General features: G+C 40.8%; 1 protein-coding gene across 1 annotated transcript in view; it reads left to right on the top strand.

The window, feature by feature from the left end:
* Positions 1–19,392, top strand: part of ARHGAP42 (Rho GTPase activating protein 42) — a 323,239-nt gene that overhangs the window by 226,752 nt on the left and 77,095 nt on the right. Inside the window, exons 5-6 of the mRNA XM_040426303.1 lie at positions 9,091–9,192; positions 17,409–17,519. Of these exons, the coding sequence (XP_040282237.1) occupies positions 9,091–9,192; positions 17,409–17,519 (213 nt within the window). The remainder of the gene's footprint in view (positions 1–9,090; positions 9,193–17,408; positions 17,520–19,392) is intronic.

The raw sequence follows: 19,392 nt of genomic DNA, 5'->3' as shown, positions 1-19,392 counted from the left end.
CCGCCAGCGTTTTGTCAGAGCGTGTATTTAGTGCTGCTGGGGGCATAATAACTGATAAGCGCATCCGCCTGTCAACTGAAAATGCTGACCGATTGATTCTTATAAAAATGAACAAGGTCTACACTCACCTAAAGAATTATTAGGAACACCATACTAATACGGTGTTGGACCCCCTTTTGCCTTCAGAACTGCCTTAATTCTACGTGGCATTGATTCAACAAGGTGCTGATAGCATTCTTTAGAAATGTTGGCCCATATTGATAGGATAGCATCTTGCAGTTGATGGAGATTTGAGGGATGCACATCCAGGGCACGAAGCTCCCGTTCCACCACATCCCAAAGATGCTCTATTGGGTTGAGATCTGGTGACTGTGGGGGCCATTTTAGTACAGTGAACTCATTGTCATGTTCAAGAAACCAATTTGAAATGATTCGAGCTTTGTGACATGGTGCACTATCCTGCTGGAAGTAGCCATCAGAGGATGGATACATGTTCTCATTCTGTTTGCGCCAAATTCGGACTCTACCATTTGAATGTCTCAACAGAAATCGAGACTCATCAGACCAGGCAACATTTTTCCAGTCTTCAACAGTCCAATTTTGGTGAGCTCATGCAAATTGTAGCCTCTTTTTCCTATTTGTAGTGGAGATGAGTGGTACCCGGTGGGGTCTTCTGCTGTTGTAGCCCATCCGCCTCAAGGTTGTGCGTGTTGTGGCTTCACAAATGCTTTGCTGCATATCTTGGTTGTAACGAGTGGTTATTTCAGTCAACGTTGCTCTTCTATCAGCTTGAATCAGTCGGCCCATTCTCCTCTGACCTCTAGCATCCACAAGGCATTTTTGCCCACAGGACTGCCGCATACTGGATGTTTTTCCCTTTTCACACCATTCTTTGTAAACCCTAGAAATGGTTGTGGGTGAAAATCCCAGTAACTGAGCAGATTGTGAAATACTCAGACCAGCCCATCTGGCACCAACAACCATGCCACGCTCAAAATTGCTTAAATCACCTTTCTTTCTCTTTCTGACATTCAGTTTGGAGTTCAGGAGATTGTCTTGACCAGGACCACACCCCTAAATGCATTAAAGCAACTGCCATGTGATTGGTTGACTAGATAATTGCATTAATGAGAAATAGAACAGGTGTTCCTAATAATTCTTTAGGTGAGTGTAGATTGCCCCTGACTTCTCTACTCCACCAGAGGAAACCGGCTGAACATAAAGGCACTCTAAATGTGGCTTTTATGGTGTATTGAATAAACTGTATTCCCATGCACCCCTTCCACCACTAAAAAGGGTATATGGTTCAATCTCCCTTTTCTCATCCTCCTCCTCCTCCATCATATTAACATGCTTATTAGGCTGCCCTCGCTCCTAATGTTTTACAGGGTCAGCTCACCTGCAGGCTCTCACCCATAATGTTTTAGAGGGTCAACAGCAGACCCTCGCCCATAATGTTTTAGAGGGTCACCAGTAGGCCCTCGCCGATAATGTTTTTGAGGGTCACCAGCAGGCCCTCACCCATAATGTTTTAGTGGGTCACCAGCAGGTCCTTGTTCATAATGTTTTTGAGGGTCACCAGCAGGCCCTCGCACCTAATGTTTTAAAGGGTCATCTTAGCAGCAGACCCTCACCCCTAATGTTTTAGATGGTCAGCTTAGCAGCAGACCCTCACCCCTGATGTTTTAGATGGTCAGATCAGCAGCAGACCCTCACCCCTATTATTATAGATGGTCAGCTCAGCAGCAGACCCTCACCCCTAATGTTTTAGATGGTCAGTTCATCAATAGATCCTCACCCCTATTATTATAGATGGTCAGCTCAGCAGCAGACCCTCACCCCTATTAATATAGATGGTCAGCTCAGCAGCAGACCCTCACCTCTAATGTTTTAGATGGTCAGATCAGCAGCAGGCCCTCGCCCCTAATGTTTTAGAGGGTCAGCTCAGCAGCAGGCCCTCGCCCCTACTGTTTTGAGGGTCAGCTCAGCAGGCCCTTGCTCCAAATGTTTTTGAGGGTCATCGATCATCATTTTTCAAGGGTGTGAAGGATGCCCTCCTTTATGTGTAGAAAAAGGGTGTATTGTAGTGCCGGTTCCTTGTAATTTTTGGCAGTCCTGTCACTTAGTGCATAGGCTTTATGAGTGTAGGAGTCCCACTACCTGAACAATTGTACCACAATGTGAATGAGGCCCTCCTTTATGTGATATACAGGTTTTATCGGAGTGCCTCTTCCTTGTAATTTTTGGTAGTACTTTATATACAAGAAAGAATGTCTCCTAACAATTTTTCCTCCAAAATCGATTTTATCTTTGGTTTTGTGCGTATTATTGTCAGTCTGTAAAAGTGGCGTACTACTCTGACAACATCGTTCCCAGCAGCGACCTGGGAGTCCAAGATGCATCCAGACATCCTCCCCATGCTGTTCCCAAACCATTTCGGTGGTGTTTCCATCAATTTCTGACCTTTTCCTATGAACCAGACACCCTCCCCTCTTCAGAGCAGGGGGTGCCTGGTTTAATGCTCGGATTCTTCCATTGACTTCCATTGTGCTCGGGTGCTCGGTAGATCACCTGAGCATCCCGAGGTGTTCTACTCGAGCACCCGAGCACTTTGGTGCTTGACCAACACTAGTGGCTAGTAATCTGCCAAACAGGAGTCTGGCAAGTCTGAGGTATAATGCCTGTGGGATCTCTCTTTTCTCCTATCAAACCAGTTTTTATATTATAATTTTTTTTATTTTTTTATTTAAAAGGAGAACAGAGCTCACTTACAGTTAACGGTATTACACACTGAATAAACACGTTCATAATGGCCGCTTTATACGATGTTGTGATGATTAATAGGTGACATCAGAAGACCTGGAAGACTGGGGGAAGATTAGATTTCATCAGCAGAAGGAGGAATCAAAAAAGTCTATTGTTTTCAGATTGAGTAAAATAACAGAAGTAATTTGCGGTGGAAGCAAATCTACAAGTGGAATGTTTGGACGAGCATAACTCGCCTTTTCCCGCTAGTAAACAGGTTTTATGGCTGAAATTGAAACAGCAGGTGCTTGAATCATCTGAGAAAACGGCATTTACTGTAGTTATCAAACATCAAACTTCTTTTCCATTTCTCTGAAGTTCTTAAAGGGGGCTTCTGTTTTTAGAAATAAGCGGAAAAAGACGTCTTGAACTGGTTAAGAGAGAAATTGGGGTGGTTGCCCTTAGCAACCACATTGTTGTTTTCATTTTCCTCTGAAGACTGTAATCTAATTGGTTTCTATGGGAAATTAGACTGCTTGTGATGTTCACTAGTTTTGATAAATCTGCCCCAAGTGTCAGAAGATCGGGACTTTTATTGATGGCTCCCCTACATGGATCCTTGCTAGAATAAGTTTGGGGAATTGCCTAGCAACAGCTTCAACTTCATGGGTGACTACATTGAATCTCCATCTTTTTAGGCAGGCGTGTTACCTTCTTTATAACAGACTGTAGATGTATTCCCCTGCAATACCTGGGTATTTTCAGAAAAAGTTCACCTTCTGGAATGCAGCTTTCTCAAGGCAATGTTATGTATAGTCCATCCTGATTTTATTTATTTTTTCTTAATGTAGATTACGGTATATGGCTCATTCTTATTATTTGAAATTGGGAAAGATTTAATTTTGATTTAATTTTTTATTTAATTTTGAAGTTCTTATTTTGGGGCAAAAAGTCAGAAACAGGAAAACAAAATGTAACATTCTATTTTAAGATGCTTTGTTCAATAAATATTATTGACACCTAAAATTATTTCTCTAATTCTCCCATGCATATTGAGGCCCATTGAGACAGGGGTGCAGTTAGCCTTTCTGCTGCCTGAGGCGAAAACTGAAATGAGGCCCCCCCCCCCAGTGCCAAATTCTCAACCTAACCCCTTTCCTCCAGCCTTACTGTTAAAGGCATACTTGGAAAACATTACGTATAGTGCTACAAAACATACTGGTTAATATAGTGATACAGTTGAATATGGAGAGATGAATGCTTCCACAATGAAAGCGCTCATTTCCCAAGGCCTTTCTGCTGCCCGCTACTTGTCCCTACCTGGTGCTGCCTGAGGCAGTTGCCTCACCTCGCCTCATTGGCAGTGCACCCCTGCGTAGAAACATTGGAGTCCAGATCTTGGGATGTGATATTGTGATGAATGATTAGTATGGAGGTGCCTTTTCCCCTTCACCTACTATCCTGGAGCATCGTCTATCTGTGCCATCGGGCTTTCCAATTGCATGATGGTAGACAAATATTGTCTAAATATGGGTGATGTACTGGATAGAAGGTAGGGATATCGGATAGGCTCAGCATCATTCTCCAGTGATTGAGCAAACAATGACATAAAATGACATGAGCTGTATACATTGGTATATTCAACCTCTACAAGAATACTCCGTGGTATAAAAAGAGGTCATTATCCCTTTAAGTATCCTCCATTACATCATGCTGCTCAGTAAATTGGAGGCTGGAAAAGACATTGGGCTGAGATGATGGAATAAGGAGCATGAAATCAATTACTGCACAAACTTTCTTATAAGGAAAATATGTCATCGCGCTGCACATTCCAGAGTTCTCGTCTGTCTTCTTTTGGGAAGCAGATTAAAGACTGGATGCCACGATGCTGAGATACTGCTCAACAGATTCAGGACCTAGCACTGATGGATGCCCACGATACCTGGTGCAAATAATCAGAGGGTAAACTTTCACATGGGCGTTTTTCATTCAGGTTTTGAGATTCGGCACAGGATCTTGAAACCTGAATAAAATGCTTCAGTTTCATTTAATATATCAGGATTCATCAGTTTCGTCTGGATACCATTGTATTAAATGGAAACTGAACAAACCGGATCCAGCATTAAAATTATAGTAATTCAATGGGTGCTCAATACGTTTTTTGTTACCAAAAAAAGAATGGATCCGGCACCATTGACTTAAATTGATTGCCATTCCGTATCCGGTTTGTTCAGTCTCCTGCAGCTTGCAGCGGTTTTGTGTCCGGTCAAAAAACTGAACATAGAGGAATGGAATGCATCGTGATATTGTTTGTTCTGTTTTGTCCCGGCAACGTCCGACAGCGGCAAACGGTCACTTTTGAGAAATATTCGTGAAGCCAGTTGCAGTGAAGCAACAATGGGACCAGGTCCCTTTAAGAAATAGTGTTGTTGGTGGTACCCAGGTGTAGGAATGGCCAAGTAATATAGGGTGGCCTACAATGTCCCTTACTGTTTTGTATGTGTCACAGTGCTCCTACCTGGATACGCTGGACCCCAGACGTTGTCTTCCGAGGCAGCAAATAAGGGGTAGTTGAATTGGGGGGATGAAAGAAATGACTTGAGTCCAGTCCTTCTGATGAAGTTCAATAGCACCTTTACTTGAATAAACGGTCATCAAAAAGTCTTCAAACTTTGTCTTGGTCCCAGCAGGCTTTAGCATTAAACTCTGGCAGGCAAACTCAACCCTGCTACATCTGTTGCTCTCTGATTCTGCTGTGCTGACAGGCTTGCTGTATAGCTTAGTTTCTTCTTTATGCTGCAACTTCTCTCTTTGTAGTCTGCCTCTTAATTAGGCCAGGGAAATTTTCTCCTGGCTCCTGAGGCTCCAAACTGTGGCCTCCATATCCAGCAGAGCTGAAGGTGCTCTGGCTGGCTTGGCTTTGCTTGGTCTGGGCACATCCAGCAGAGACGTGCCCAGCACTTGCTTCCTTCCCCAAACTGGGGGTAAGCTAGACTTCAACTAAAATTGGACCCACCCTTCCTGCAGGAAGTGGGACTCGCCCACTCCTCCACAGAGGGGAACTAGAATGGAATGGGAAGCTCCATTCTATGTACCTGTAGCTGCTGGTGACCCAGGCACATTACACGTGAACATAAACGGTTACAAAATAGGAAATGCACAGTTTTTGGACCTGAAATAAATACACATGATGACATGAGGTTAACCAGTAAAGACAGTAGCGGGGTGCAGAAGTGGTATTGCCACTCTGGGGCGTTACATCCCCATTGACAATGAATGGGGACAAAACACAGACGCCTTCAGCTGCCAAGTGCACATGTTTCATAGGTACAAATCTGATGACAGATGCCCTATAAGCCCTTGGTGACCACTAGTGTTGGGCGAGCATGCTCGGCCGAATATCATGTGTGCTCGAGTCAGTGTATTAAAATCTAATTTAGCCTCTATTTATGAAAAGTTTCTGGCGGGATTTGAACTCACAACCTTTTACATTCAGCCAAGAATGTTAATCACTACACTATAGAGCTGCATGGCCAGTTACTTAAAAAAAAAAAAATGAGACTTCTGCTGTATAGGAATACTTACTAGTAGTAAGTATTCCTATACAGCAGAAGTCTCAAACTTTTGCATTTTATTTTTTAAGTAACTATCAATGCAGCTCTATAGTGTAGTGATTAGCATTCTGGGCTGTAATGTAGAAGGTTGTAAGTTCGAATCCTGTCAGAAACTTTTCAGAAATAGAGGCTAAATTAAATTTATATATTTAATATTTTTTTTATAATTTAAAAAAATTTGTAATTACTAAATATATATATATATATATATAGAAAGATAAAATCATACTTCGTGTATATATATATATATATATATATATTATAATATATTATATATTCTAAATATATAATAATATATGTAAATTTATTTAGGGTAACAACTTATATATAAGTTGAAATTTAATTTAGCCTCTATTTCTAAAAGGATTCAAACTCACAACCTTCTACATTACAGCCCATAATGTTAACCACTACACTATAGAGCTGCATGGCCAGTTACTTTAAAAAAATAAAAAAATTAAAATATGAGACTTCTGCTGTATAGGAATACTTGCTACTAGTTTTTTAAAGTAACTAGCCATGCAGCTCTATAGTGTAGTGGTTAACATTCTTGGCTGTAATGTATAAGGTTGTGAGTTAGAAACCTTTCAGAAATAGAGGCTAAATTAGATTTAAATACAATGGGTGTCCCCAAGCACTGACTCCATATATGGACATAGCTATATATGGAGTCAGAGCAGGAACTCCTAAGCTGAACTAGAGTCCCAACACCCTCCCCTCTTCAGAGCAGGGGGTGCTTGGGTTCTCCCATTGACTTTCATTGTGCTCGGGTGCTCGACCAACACTAGTGACCACCCATACAGTATTTCATTATAAAAGTCACGGCTCTTGGAATGTGACGATGAAAAAAAAATTGCTTGGTCATTAGGGCTAAGGAGTTACAGAAAACTGGACATTTCGATTACAGATTTTCCCCAAATATAAAAATTACCAGTATTTGTATTGTGTTGCAAAAGAGTTTCTGTTTTATAATTTTCGCATATTTGCACCTTAACGCTGTTTTCACAACAAAGTTTGTAATATCAGTTTTAAGTAATTTGAGGGTGTAGTTTCTAAAATGGGGTAATTTATGGGTAATTTCCATTACCCCTTTACAACTGAATTGGTGCTTAAAAAATGGTTTTGGAAATTTTGTTGAAAATTTGAAAAATTGCTTCTAAAATTCTAAGCCTTCTAACGTCCTAAAAAAATTAAATTACATTTTCAAAATGATGTCAACATAAAGTAAACATAAGGGGAATAATGACTGATAACTATCTTATGAGGCATTACTATCTGTCTTAAAAGTAGAGAAATTTAAATTTAGAAAATTTTTCCAAATTTTCTGTAAATTTGGGATTTTTTTTATAAATAAAGGTGAAATATATCGACTCAAATTCACCACTGTCATGAAGTAAAATGTGTCATGAGAAAACAGTCTCAGAATGGTTTGGATAAGTAAAAGCGTTCCAAAGTTATTACCACATAAAGTGACACATGTCAGATTTACAAAAAATGGCCTGGGCAGGAAGGTCAAAACTGGCCCGGGGTAGAAGGGGTTAAATGGGTTTTCCAGTGACTTTTTAATTATAATTTTTATTTTTTTTTGTTGTTTTTTTTATTTTTTTATTTCTGCATAAGCTGGGGGCAGCCATGTTCTGCTCTGTAACCAGCAGTCACATAGGCATAGGTAACGTAAGTCTGAAAATCGGTAGGGGGAGATTTATTTATTATATGTGGAGGGAAAAGGTCTCACAAGAGTCACAAGAGCGCAGGGCATAAGCATATTTACCATTACTTACTACAGTTGTCTGGCACAAGTAATGTCTGAATTCTGTGTCAGCTGCTAATGGATTTCAGATTCTGGGGAAATAAACTAGGCAAATTGCAACAGAATTATTAAGTGGTGTGGGCCTCTTCATAAATTTGTTGCATAACTTGCCATCGCACTCAAGATCAGGACTGACTTTACAAACACCAGTCTTAATAATCTCCCACAGTGACATCTAATAGGAGAGTGTACTGAATATGCTCAGTGACTAGGGCAAGGATCACTCTGCAGGGAGTAGGTGAGCGCTGTCCACCATCGACTTTCTGACAGTTTCCCTTTAATACCTGATTGATCTCCATTAAATTCAATGGGAGTTGCTAAATCACACTTTTATGGCTTCATTAATTGATCCTGTTGAGCTTCAAGTCCTGGCTTGAGTGACCTCCTATATCACCAATTGTTTTGTTTTCTTCTACTTAAAACCAGAAATCCCACTATGTCTTGTGGTCTTCTGATTGATTTGGACACGTTGGGAGTTGTAATTCTGTGATGGGCAGAGGATCTCATACCTTTGGCCTCATGTCTACTCATAATTGGATTTTTTTTTGCCAAAAGCTAGGCATCTAAATTACCATAATCCACAGCCAAATAGGACTAAACCTACATTATCCTCACTTGTCCTTCTAGGTATCGTGAAAGTGTAACATATACAAGCCTCTAATTATTTAGTCATCCAGTAGGTCTTACTCTTGGAACCATAAATCCCAGAATGTCCTGTAGACCATTCACTGGCAAGGGCATAAAGATTCATTGGATGTGCTGAAGCCCACGTAGCTACAATGGAGAACCTTACGAGATGTTGTCTCATATTTCCCCTCGTATGTTGGCTTCAGTGGTCCTTGAGGAAAACACGCTAGTCTTGTTAGTCTGTAATGACTATTGCATGCCGGATCCTAATGTTTTTGACTTTCATGTTTCTAGGAAGGAAAGAAGAAGTTTGACAAAGAGAGTGAGAAATATTATTCAATATTGGAGAAACACTTGAATTTGTCATCGAAGAAGAAAGAGGCACATTTACAAGAGGTACATTGTTCTCTACTTTCTCCTTGTCTTGGCAAAGACTTCAAATGCTTGTTTCCTAGGTTTGATCATGTGTCTGTGCCTACAACCTCATTGTGTATTTGAGATGTGGAAAAATGCTATATGGCCTGATGGGAGTGCAAGAGATGTGTGGTTAATGTGTCTTGCTTATATGGTTCTTTGCCATCAAGTAATAATTACAAGGTCGATGAGTGGCTAAGAAGACGATGGCTGCTCGCTGGGAAAGGGATGAAAAATACATTATATTATAGAGCAGTATAATGACACAAGTGAGTATAAAATATTGAATGCTTCCATTAGACGGACTTACGTTTCTAAATTGATCCACTTTTGCAGTTAGTTTGCAATATTTTTTTGCGATTTTCTAAAGCCTTGAAAAATAGAAGGTAAACAGAAACTTAAGTTTAAAGGAGTAAGCTATTGATAGCTTATAAGACCATCAATATCTGATCAGTGGGAGTTCTGCGGTAGCTACGGCACTGGAAGTTGGTGCCAGAACTACACAGCTCCGTCCATTATGTAGTAGCTGGAGCTGCTGACTACAGCACTGCTGGGAGCAGCGGTGCATTAAAGGGGTTGTCTCATCATGGTCAATGGGGGCATATCGCTAGGATATCCCCCATTGTCTTATAGAAAACGTAGCCCGGCAAGGTGGTGGCTGGAGGACCTATAGAAAACGAATGGAGGGCTGCTGTGCATTCGCAGTGCGCCTCCTTCACTTTCGGGGATCCGCACCTATAAGACAACGGGGGCATATCCTAGCAATATGCCCCCATTGTCCATGATGAGACAACCCCTTTAACTGGTTCTATCCACTACACAGTGGATGGAGCTGTGCACTTTCAGCACCAGGTCGACTCAGTCACTGCTGTTCGATTGGGGGGATATCAGACCTTCACTTATCAGATATTGATGGCCTATCCTGATGAGAGGCTATTAATATTAAAGTAATGGAGAACCTTTCTAAGGAGACAATCTGATTTAATGAATTTTTCTGATCTCAAATATCGATGACCTATCCTTAGTATAGTTCATCAGTATCAGATCAGTGAGGGCCTGACTTCCAGCACACCCATCGATCAGCTGATAGAAGGACCCGTGGCACACGAGAAGTAGCACAACTCCGTACACAGTTTAGTGCTCAGGAAATGTACTCCAAGCTCCATTCCATTCAAGCGACCACCACCAATGTGATATTGATGACCTATCTTGTTCCTAAGTATAGGACATCAGTATTTAAGTTCCAAAAAGCCTCTTTAAAATGGTTGTCATATGAAGTAAACCCATGAAATATGCCATCATAGGGCATACAGATGTCATAAAGAAAGTCACCTGCACCGGCCACCCAACACTTTACAGTCATGGGCGCCATCTTGCAATTTTGCATCAAAACATTATGTTTAGGTTTGTGGCTAAACATCCTCAGATCCTCAGGTGCATAACACCTAAAATAATAATTGAGGATGTGCATGGTTCATGTCTATGTCTGTATGCACATATCTTCACATATTGGCTCAGTGGTTAGAGCTAGTGCTTTGCAGCGCTGGGGTCCTAGGTTTGAATCCGACCAAGGACAACATCTGCATGGAGTTTGTATGTTCTCCCCGTGTCTGTGTGGGTTTCCTCCGGGTACTCCGGTTTCCTCCCACACTCCAAAGACATACTGATAGGGAACTTAGATTGTGAGCCCCATTGGGGACAGCCCGAAGCTAATGTCTGTAAAACATTGTGGAATATAGCAGCACTATATAAGTGCATAAAATAAATAAATAATAATATTCACCAGAAATATAAAGGCCAAACTCTCAATGATCTACATGCCACTTTCATCACCACTTTCAGTCAATTCGACAAATGTAATGATAAAGTCCAAGGAGTGATTACATGTACAACTGCTCATCTTCTCACTTCTTTAGTAGAAACAAAAAGACCCTTTGTCTATACTGTATATGACAAAAGGAACACATATCCTCTCTCACTGATAAGGGAGGAGTGGGTGATGGCATGAGCAAAAGATCCTGCCTACTTTAGATGCAGGCTTTAAATGCCAGAATTATATTATTTGTTGGTGGTGTTGTAACCCCTCCTGTATGCCACTGTACTTGGAGAGTCAATTGCCTTTAATATATTTATAGAAGAGGCTTTTTCCCATCAGGGTAAGTCTGCGGTCATAAAATATAAATCCTAGACTAAATGAACCATAAAATAAGTATGTACAAATAATGTAGCAAGTGCGGTTACTTTAATATTTGTATTTTTTATTATTTGTTTGGTGACGAATCTTATACTTGTCATCACAAAGCTTTACTTTGTATGACCTTAGGACCATACGTAGAGTATGGGCAAGCGGTGGGATTTAGCTGAAATAACAGGCATGAATAAGCTGCTAAGTAGTTTGGCTCCTGTTTTCCAAACCTATGTGTAATCTCCAAATATGGCCACCTGCCCAGCAAAGTGTAGCCGTTGGTTGTTCTGTGACATGTATGCCAAATATACAATGATTTATGCTTCGTTTTTCAGACACTGGTCCAAGCCACATGAGCAGATAGACTAATTATATCGCAATAATGGATATAATTTTCACCTTTATACAATACAAGACAGTAAAGCATCTTAAACGGAACTATTTATTACACCGCAAAACAATGATTTTGCTACTGAAAGAAAAACATGGGATTTATACTAAAATGAGCTCGCTGATTCCAAATAGGAACTCGGAATTTGCCTGACACGTCTAGATTTTAAGTTATACATGCAAAGCCTATTCAGTTTTAATATTAATGCATTATATTGGAAATATTCTAATGGACATGTCCAGATCTGTTCGGACGCACTCAGGCTGATGTCAGCAGTAAGTATATAAGGCAAGCTGGACAGATTTTGATAAAATGATCTGTTATAGTGCTATCAGTTTGGAAACTTAAGATGGATAAATGCAAATGTGCTAACGATCCAGACAATTTCTGCTCCATATGTGGCAAATACACTACTTATGATCAGCGCAAGAATCTGATAAAGCGAGTGCGTCTTGCTTACAAGTATTACTTTGATTGTAAAATTGGAGATGGGCTGGGCACCTTATGGGTGAGCAGAAAAATCACCATTTAGACTGTTACTTTTGCATGACTAAAATCGCCGGATATTCAAAGAGAAACAAGTCACAAATTGTGTATCCTGACTGTGAGTCTGCTCTTAAACCAGTACCACACGATGTAGAGAATCCAGTGCCTGCCCCTCCAACAGCAGGAACGGCAATTGAAACAGACGGTTCTGATCCTGATGAAGAAGAAGATGTTGATTGTCACAATGTATTTCCTGATCCAGAACAACTGGAGGGTCAGCTGCACTTGCTGAGCCAATCAGATTTAGATGATCTGGTAAGAGATCTGTCATTATCTAAAGAAAAGTCAAAACTGCTAGCTTCTAGACTTCAGGAATGGAATTTGCTACAATGAGGCACCACAACTTCACACTTTCGTCATCGACACACCAAGTTAGCTGCATACTATGCAATGGAAAGCGATGTCTGTTTCTGTACTGATGTAAATGGTCTTATGATGGAGTTAGATGGTACACATGTTCCTAATGAATAGAGGCTGTTCATAGACTCTAGCAAAACAAGTTTGAAAGGTGTCTTGTTGCACAATAGTAACGAAAAACCATCTGTTACATTGGCTCATGCAGTTGGAATGAAAGAGACCCATGCTTCTATGGAGTTAATTTTGAAAATGATCAAATACTCAGAATGTAAATAGAAAATTTGTGCTGACCTGAAAGTGGTAGCACTGCTGCTTGGCCTACAGTTAGGGTACACAAAGCATATGTGTTTATTGTGCCTATGGAACAGTCGTGATGACAACAATCATTACAAAATGAGACAGTGGCCTCTCAGAGTCGAGCACACAGTTGGTCAGTACAATGTACAACACAAATCACAGGTCGATCCACTTCAAGTTTATCTTCCACCACTTCACATTAAAATTGGTTTAATGAAAAATTTTGTAATTGCACTTGATCGTGATGGAAATGGTTTCCAGTATTTGAAGGAGAAGTTTAGCACACTGAAAACTGATGCTAAAATAAAGGTCTGAATTTTTATTGGCCCCAAAATCAACAAACTATTGCATGATGACACATTCAGAGCAAAACTCAACCCTCTGGAACTTGCAGCTTGGGATGCATTTGTGCTAGTAGGGCAGAACTTCCTTGGGAAAACTATGCTGGATTAGTAGACAAGATGCTTTCAGCATATAAACAACTTGGCTGCCAAATGTCATTGAAAGTGCATTTCTTACATTTCCATCTTGACTTTTTCCCACCCAATTTGGGAAACGTAAGTGACGAACATGGAGAGCGGTTCCATAAAGATATTTCTACAATGGAGAACAGGTATCAAGGCCGCTGGAATCCCAACATGATGGGGGACTACTGCCGGTTTTTGCAACGGGAAAATATGACCGTTCACAAACGCAAAAGCAGATGCCTTAAGCACTTTTAACAGTACTGGGCCTTGCTCAAGTAAGACTTTTAAACTTGAAACTTTTTAAAATGTTATTCCATTACATTTTCATACACTGTTTACTACGCAAAATTTTATGTAGATCAGGTAATTGTTGGAGTAAAACTCGTTCTGTTCAAAATTATTTAATGCTTTCCAAGTGCTTAATTCATTTAGGTATACTTATGCATAGCAAAATTTTGTGACGTGTTAGAACAATTCTGACTTCGGATTTGTAATCCGTGCACTCGATTTAGTATAGGACAAATGTTTTTTGCCCAGTAGCAGACGAAAAGTGTTTTTTTGTTGTGTGGTGAAGGTCCAGATTACTGCTTTGAATTTTTTCAGCCTATGTCTTTACAGGGGTTAGAGCTTTGTTCATACAGCCATATAAAAATTCCTTCTGCCTGGATATGCCACTAGGGGGAGCTCACTAAAAACAGAGTCATAAAGTTCTTAAACGGCTGTCAGCAGATTTGTACGTATGACACTGGCTGACCTGTTACATGTGCGCTTGGCAGCTGAAGGCATCTGTGTTGGTCCCATGTTTATATGTGCCCACATTGCTGCGAAAAATTATGTTTTAATATATGCAAATGAGCCTCTAGGAGCAACAGGGGCGTTGCTGTTATACCTAGAAGCTCTATTTTCTTACCAACGGCCGCACCCTTTCCACTTTGATTGGCAGGGCAAGGTGTGATGATATTTACATTTCCTGGTCCTATCAATCAAGGTGCAGAGGGTGTAGCAGGTGCAGAGAGAGCAGAGCCTCTAGGTGTAATGGCAACTCCCCCATTGCTCCTAGAGTCTCATTTGCATATATAAAAACATAATTTTTCTTAGCAATACAGGCACATATGAACATGGGGACAACACAGATGCCTTTAGCTGCCAAGCGCACATGTAACAGGTCAGCCAGTGTCATAGGTACAAAACTTCTGACAGACCCTTTAAGTGTAATTATCCTCCCTTTGGTGGTCAGCCTATACTTATTTTGTGGAGTGGGAGAAACCTGGGGGAAACCCACCAAACATGGGGAGAACATACACTGTACAAACTCCAAGCTGGTGTGGTCCTTGTCCATGTTTGATTTGAACCTAGGACCCCAGTGCTGCCATAGGACCATATTGCCATAGAAAAGCCATGGTCAAATAATATTAGATCGGATCTCCTGAATCTAGCTTCTGGGAGTCTTACTGCATTAGGTTGGTGATGAAAAACTGGAGTATCATCTCTACACAAAAGCTGTCTAAGAATATGGCAAATTTGTCAAACAGATAAATTTGGCAAAAAGTACGTCAACACAGACTCAAAACGGAAAAAATTCCCCTCAAGATAAATCTCCCATACTGTGCCTCTCGTTGTGTTCCTACTGGAAGAGGAATCAACATGGCTTTTCAGAGCCTAGTGGCAAGACTGCTTGATTGTGCCTTAGCTCCTGTCTATAACGCCCATCCTTAGACCAGCAGATCGTGCTCAGAGTTGTTATTTTATACATCCATGGGACACTGGTTAGCTCCCATGCAAGATAACCGGATATGTTTCATGTAGATGTTGCTCTTCTGGCCACCAAGAACTAATCTCGTGTTTACCTCTGTGGAATCATTTGGGTCTGCTCGCTATGAAAAGCATGTAGTTTGTTTGCATAACAACATTTCTGGAGGAAATTCACCAACATCAATGTCAGTAGATGAAGGGAGAACATATACTTAGAAGTAACATTTGTCACTTGTATAAACAGTAAACCGCATGCGCCACATGTTCAGATAACCCGACTTCTGTAAACAGTCTTCGAAAATGAATCTGTGGAAGCAAATTGGTGGCGTGGCGTGAGGAATCAGTAGTTGGCACTGGTATCCTGCGGTAGAGTCTGAGTTCCAATTAGACAGCCTGCAGTACTTTAGCTGTTGCAAAATCACAACTCCCAACATGCACATTGTTAAAGGGGTTATCCGATGTCTAAAATATCCCCCCCAATACCCGGGCCCCTTGTATGGATTATACTTACCTGCTCCATGGCACCCTTGTCACTGAAGATCTCTGCACGGCCGCCGCTGGATCAAAACATCCGTCAACAGGGGAAGGGGGGGGGGGGGGGGCAGCCAATAGCAGGGACGAGTCCTCTTGAGGCTGGTCACCATAGAGGTCTGTTATTGGCTGCTCCCCCCGACGCTTAAAGCACCTGGCAAGAGATGGGCCAAATCACAAATTGTATCTCCTTTAAGCACAAAATTGGACCTTGTGAGATGGAAGTTTTGGCCAGGCCTGTGGAATTTGGAGTCTGTTTTTTGGTGGATTCGGCTTCATAATATAATATTGTATAATTTATTAAACGCACGGCTTGTTTCATATTTCCTTTAGAAAAGTTTAGACATCTTAGTCATATAAATACAAACTATGCCCTGTCAATCTAAGTTGAAGGTTAAAGGGGTTGTCTCATCATGGACAATGCGCAGTGCGCCCTCCTTCTCTTGCGGGGCTCCATTCTCAATATAGGTGCGGGTCCCAGCGGTGAAATCCACACCTATAAGACAATGGGGGCATATCCTAGAGATATGCCCCCATTGTCCATGATGAGACAACCCCTTTAAGTTAGGGTGCCAAAAAATATAAGAGGTGTAAGTTTGGCTTACTGACTCCACAAATCTGGTATTGGCACCTTTGAATTCAGAGGGTCTAGCTGATGTAGGGTGTATGTGCTGGTCCACCGGGGTGATGACACAAAAATTGTGAACACACATGTGTGGGAGATGTTGGGCTTGGAAATACAGTGACAGGAGATCATGAGCTGATTTGTAATATATCTCTACAGGGATCAAAGCTTGCAGATCCCTGGGAGATGCAAAGGGCTTGGCAGCTAAAGGCATCTGTGTTCTCCCCATGTTCATATGTGCCTGTATTGCTAAGAAAAATTATGTTTTTATATATGCACATGAGCCTCTAAGAGCAATGGGGGGGCGTTTCCATTACACCTAGAGTCTCTGCTCTCTCTGCACCTGCTACACCCTCTGCACCTTGATTGATAGGACCAGGCAATGTAAATATCATCACACCTTGCCCTGTCAATCAAAGTGGAAAGGGCGCGGCCATTGGTAAGAAAACAGAGCTTCTAGGTATAACAGCAATGCCCCTTTTGCTCCTAGAGGCTCATTTGCATATATTAAAACATCATTTTTCTCAGCAATGTGAGCACAAATGAACATGGGACCAACACAAATGCCTTCAGCTGCCAAGCGCACATGTAACAGGCCAGCCAGGGACAAATCTACTGACAGATGCCATTTAAGAACTTTATGACTCTGTTTTCAGTGAGCTCCCCCTAGTGGCAGATCCAGGCAGAGGGAATTATATATCCTAAGGATCCGTCCAGAACTGTCCTGTTTTACAATTCTTTTATCTTCAGAAGACACAGTTGTTCATGAAACTTATTTTATTTAGTTCAGTTTCTATTGTCTGAAGTTCCTGAAATATTGTGTGCCGTGTACTGGACTAGCTGAATCTGAAAGAATTGAACTGATTAGACATAGTCATTCCCACCTCTACTGGCTCAGCAGTATGTTCCCTACATCGTATTTGTATGTCCTCAAAATAATAGCCCTCAACTATTGACCTGACCACAATATTGTTGATCATGTTCATCAGAGCGTGAAGTGCAGAATTGGACATTTCCTGTAAATCCCTTGTCTCTACTTTATCTTAGGCAGACACCTTAATTGATCGAGAACACCAGAACTTCTACGATGCGTCTCTGGAGTACATCTTCAAAGTGCAAGAGGTTCAGGAGAAGAAGAAATTCGAGTTTGTTGAGCCGGTTGGTCTAATTGTCCTCAGATTTCTCTTTCTTGTTTCTTCTCCCATTCTCTTTATTTTCCCGTTAAGTGGTTGCTTTTTATTGCACTTTGTTGTTTTGCATTATTTATGCATTTTATTAAGCAAAGAACCGCAGAGATCGGTCATAAAAAAAGATTTTAAACACTTTACACAATTTCTAATCTGTAAAAGTCTTGCAAGCCACAGTAATTTAATGACTTTCCTCCTCATTGAATAGGATGAGTCATACATTTAATGAAGAAGCATCTCTTCCTTCCTATGATGTGGTTGGTTTCTGCATATATATGGATTGCATAAGTAATGAGTAGAAAAGAATGTCAACGCTGTAGGTAGAAAAAAGATGTCTCCTGACTTTCCTTGGTGCCAAAACCACCATGACCCATCCACTAGCTTGGAGCTTTTTAATCACTCTTTTTACTAGAATGGAGTGGTATGACCCTTCACCCTGATCACCACCACAACATTTGGTAACACTGTGGTGATCATGAAAAGTGCAAGCTTGATAACACTACCCATGGATAGGCAGCATAAGACCCTCACGATCCACTCCTGATCCACATCTCCTCAATTAAAACCACAGCAGGGACCTAAAACCACATACCACACTACTCAGGCTGCTGCTGTCATTTTAAATGTTCAATGCTGCATCGGAAGAATTCTCTGGACAGAAATGACTAGTAGGGGGGAACTGTCCCTCTTACTGGGGGCCCTCTTCCAAACAGTTATTTGGAGTGAGGCAGCCATAGAGCCCATGCTTGTTTTCTATGTAGAAGATCACATGTATAGTACAGTAGGGCAGATTTGCTAATGGTCAAAAATTGGTCTATGCGCCATAATTTTGTCAGTGCATCGCAAAATTTGTTCAGTGCCAAAAAAATGTGTCCGAGCGCTAAAAAACTGTCCAGTTTAATTTAACCCACCTATATGTTTTGGTGAAGGCCATGGAGCATGGAGTAGCATTTAGGCTATGCCCCTTTCCCTGTGAAATCACAACCATTTCTTCTCGCCCCCTTGTCCAATGAGGTATAAAATGCTTAGAAAAAAAGATTTAGTAAATGTGATGCAAAGCATGCATGCCAGTTTTTTGGTGCAAAATGTGCCAAACAACTGGCGCATTTTCAATAGTAAATCTGCCATATAGTGTCCATATAGTCCTCCAGGTTCAATACACTGTGCTGGCGGCACTCAGCTTTACCAGATAAGCAATAATTTACAGTATCTAGCTCTTTTAGCTAAACTTTCCCGAAAATTGGATAGAGAATAGTGTTGATCGAGTATGCTCTGCCGAACACCATTTTGACTCAAGCATCGCGGTGTTCGGCTGAACACCGCGTGTGCTCGAGCCAGTGTATTTAAATCTAATTTAGCCTCTATTTCTGAAAAGTTTCTGCCGGGATTTGAACTCACAACCTTCTACATTAGAGGCAAGAACCTTAATCATTTAGCTATACAGTAGAATTATCATTTTATATTTAACTGTAGGTTAATAGTGTAGCTGTATAGCGTAGTGGTTACGTTTATTGGCTCTATTGTAGAAGGTTGTGAGTTCAAATCCCAACAGAAACATTACAGAAATAGAAGCTAAATTAAATTTATATATTTTATATTTTTTTAGTAATTGTAAAAAATGTATGGCACAAAATAAATGTGTAATTACAAAAATATATATATATATATATATATATATATATATATATAAAGATAGACAGATAGATAGATGAAATCATACTTCTGATATACAGTGCCTTGCAAAAGTATTCACCCCCCTTGACTTTTTTTGTATTTTGGTGCCTCACAACCTGGAATTAACATGGATTGTTTGAGGATTTGCATAATTTAATTTACAGAACATG

Source organism: Bufo bufo, chromosome 3 (assembly GCF_905171765.1).
Source record: "Bufo bufo chromosome 3, aBufBuf1.1, whole genome shotgun sequence".
In the NCBI taxonomy this organism is placed as follows: domain Eukaryota; kingdom Metazoa; phylum Chordata; class Amphibia; order Anura; family Bufonidae; genus Bufo; species Bufo bufo.
This window is presented reverse-complemented; position numbering and strand designations above follow the sequence as displayed.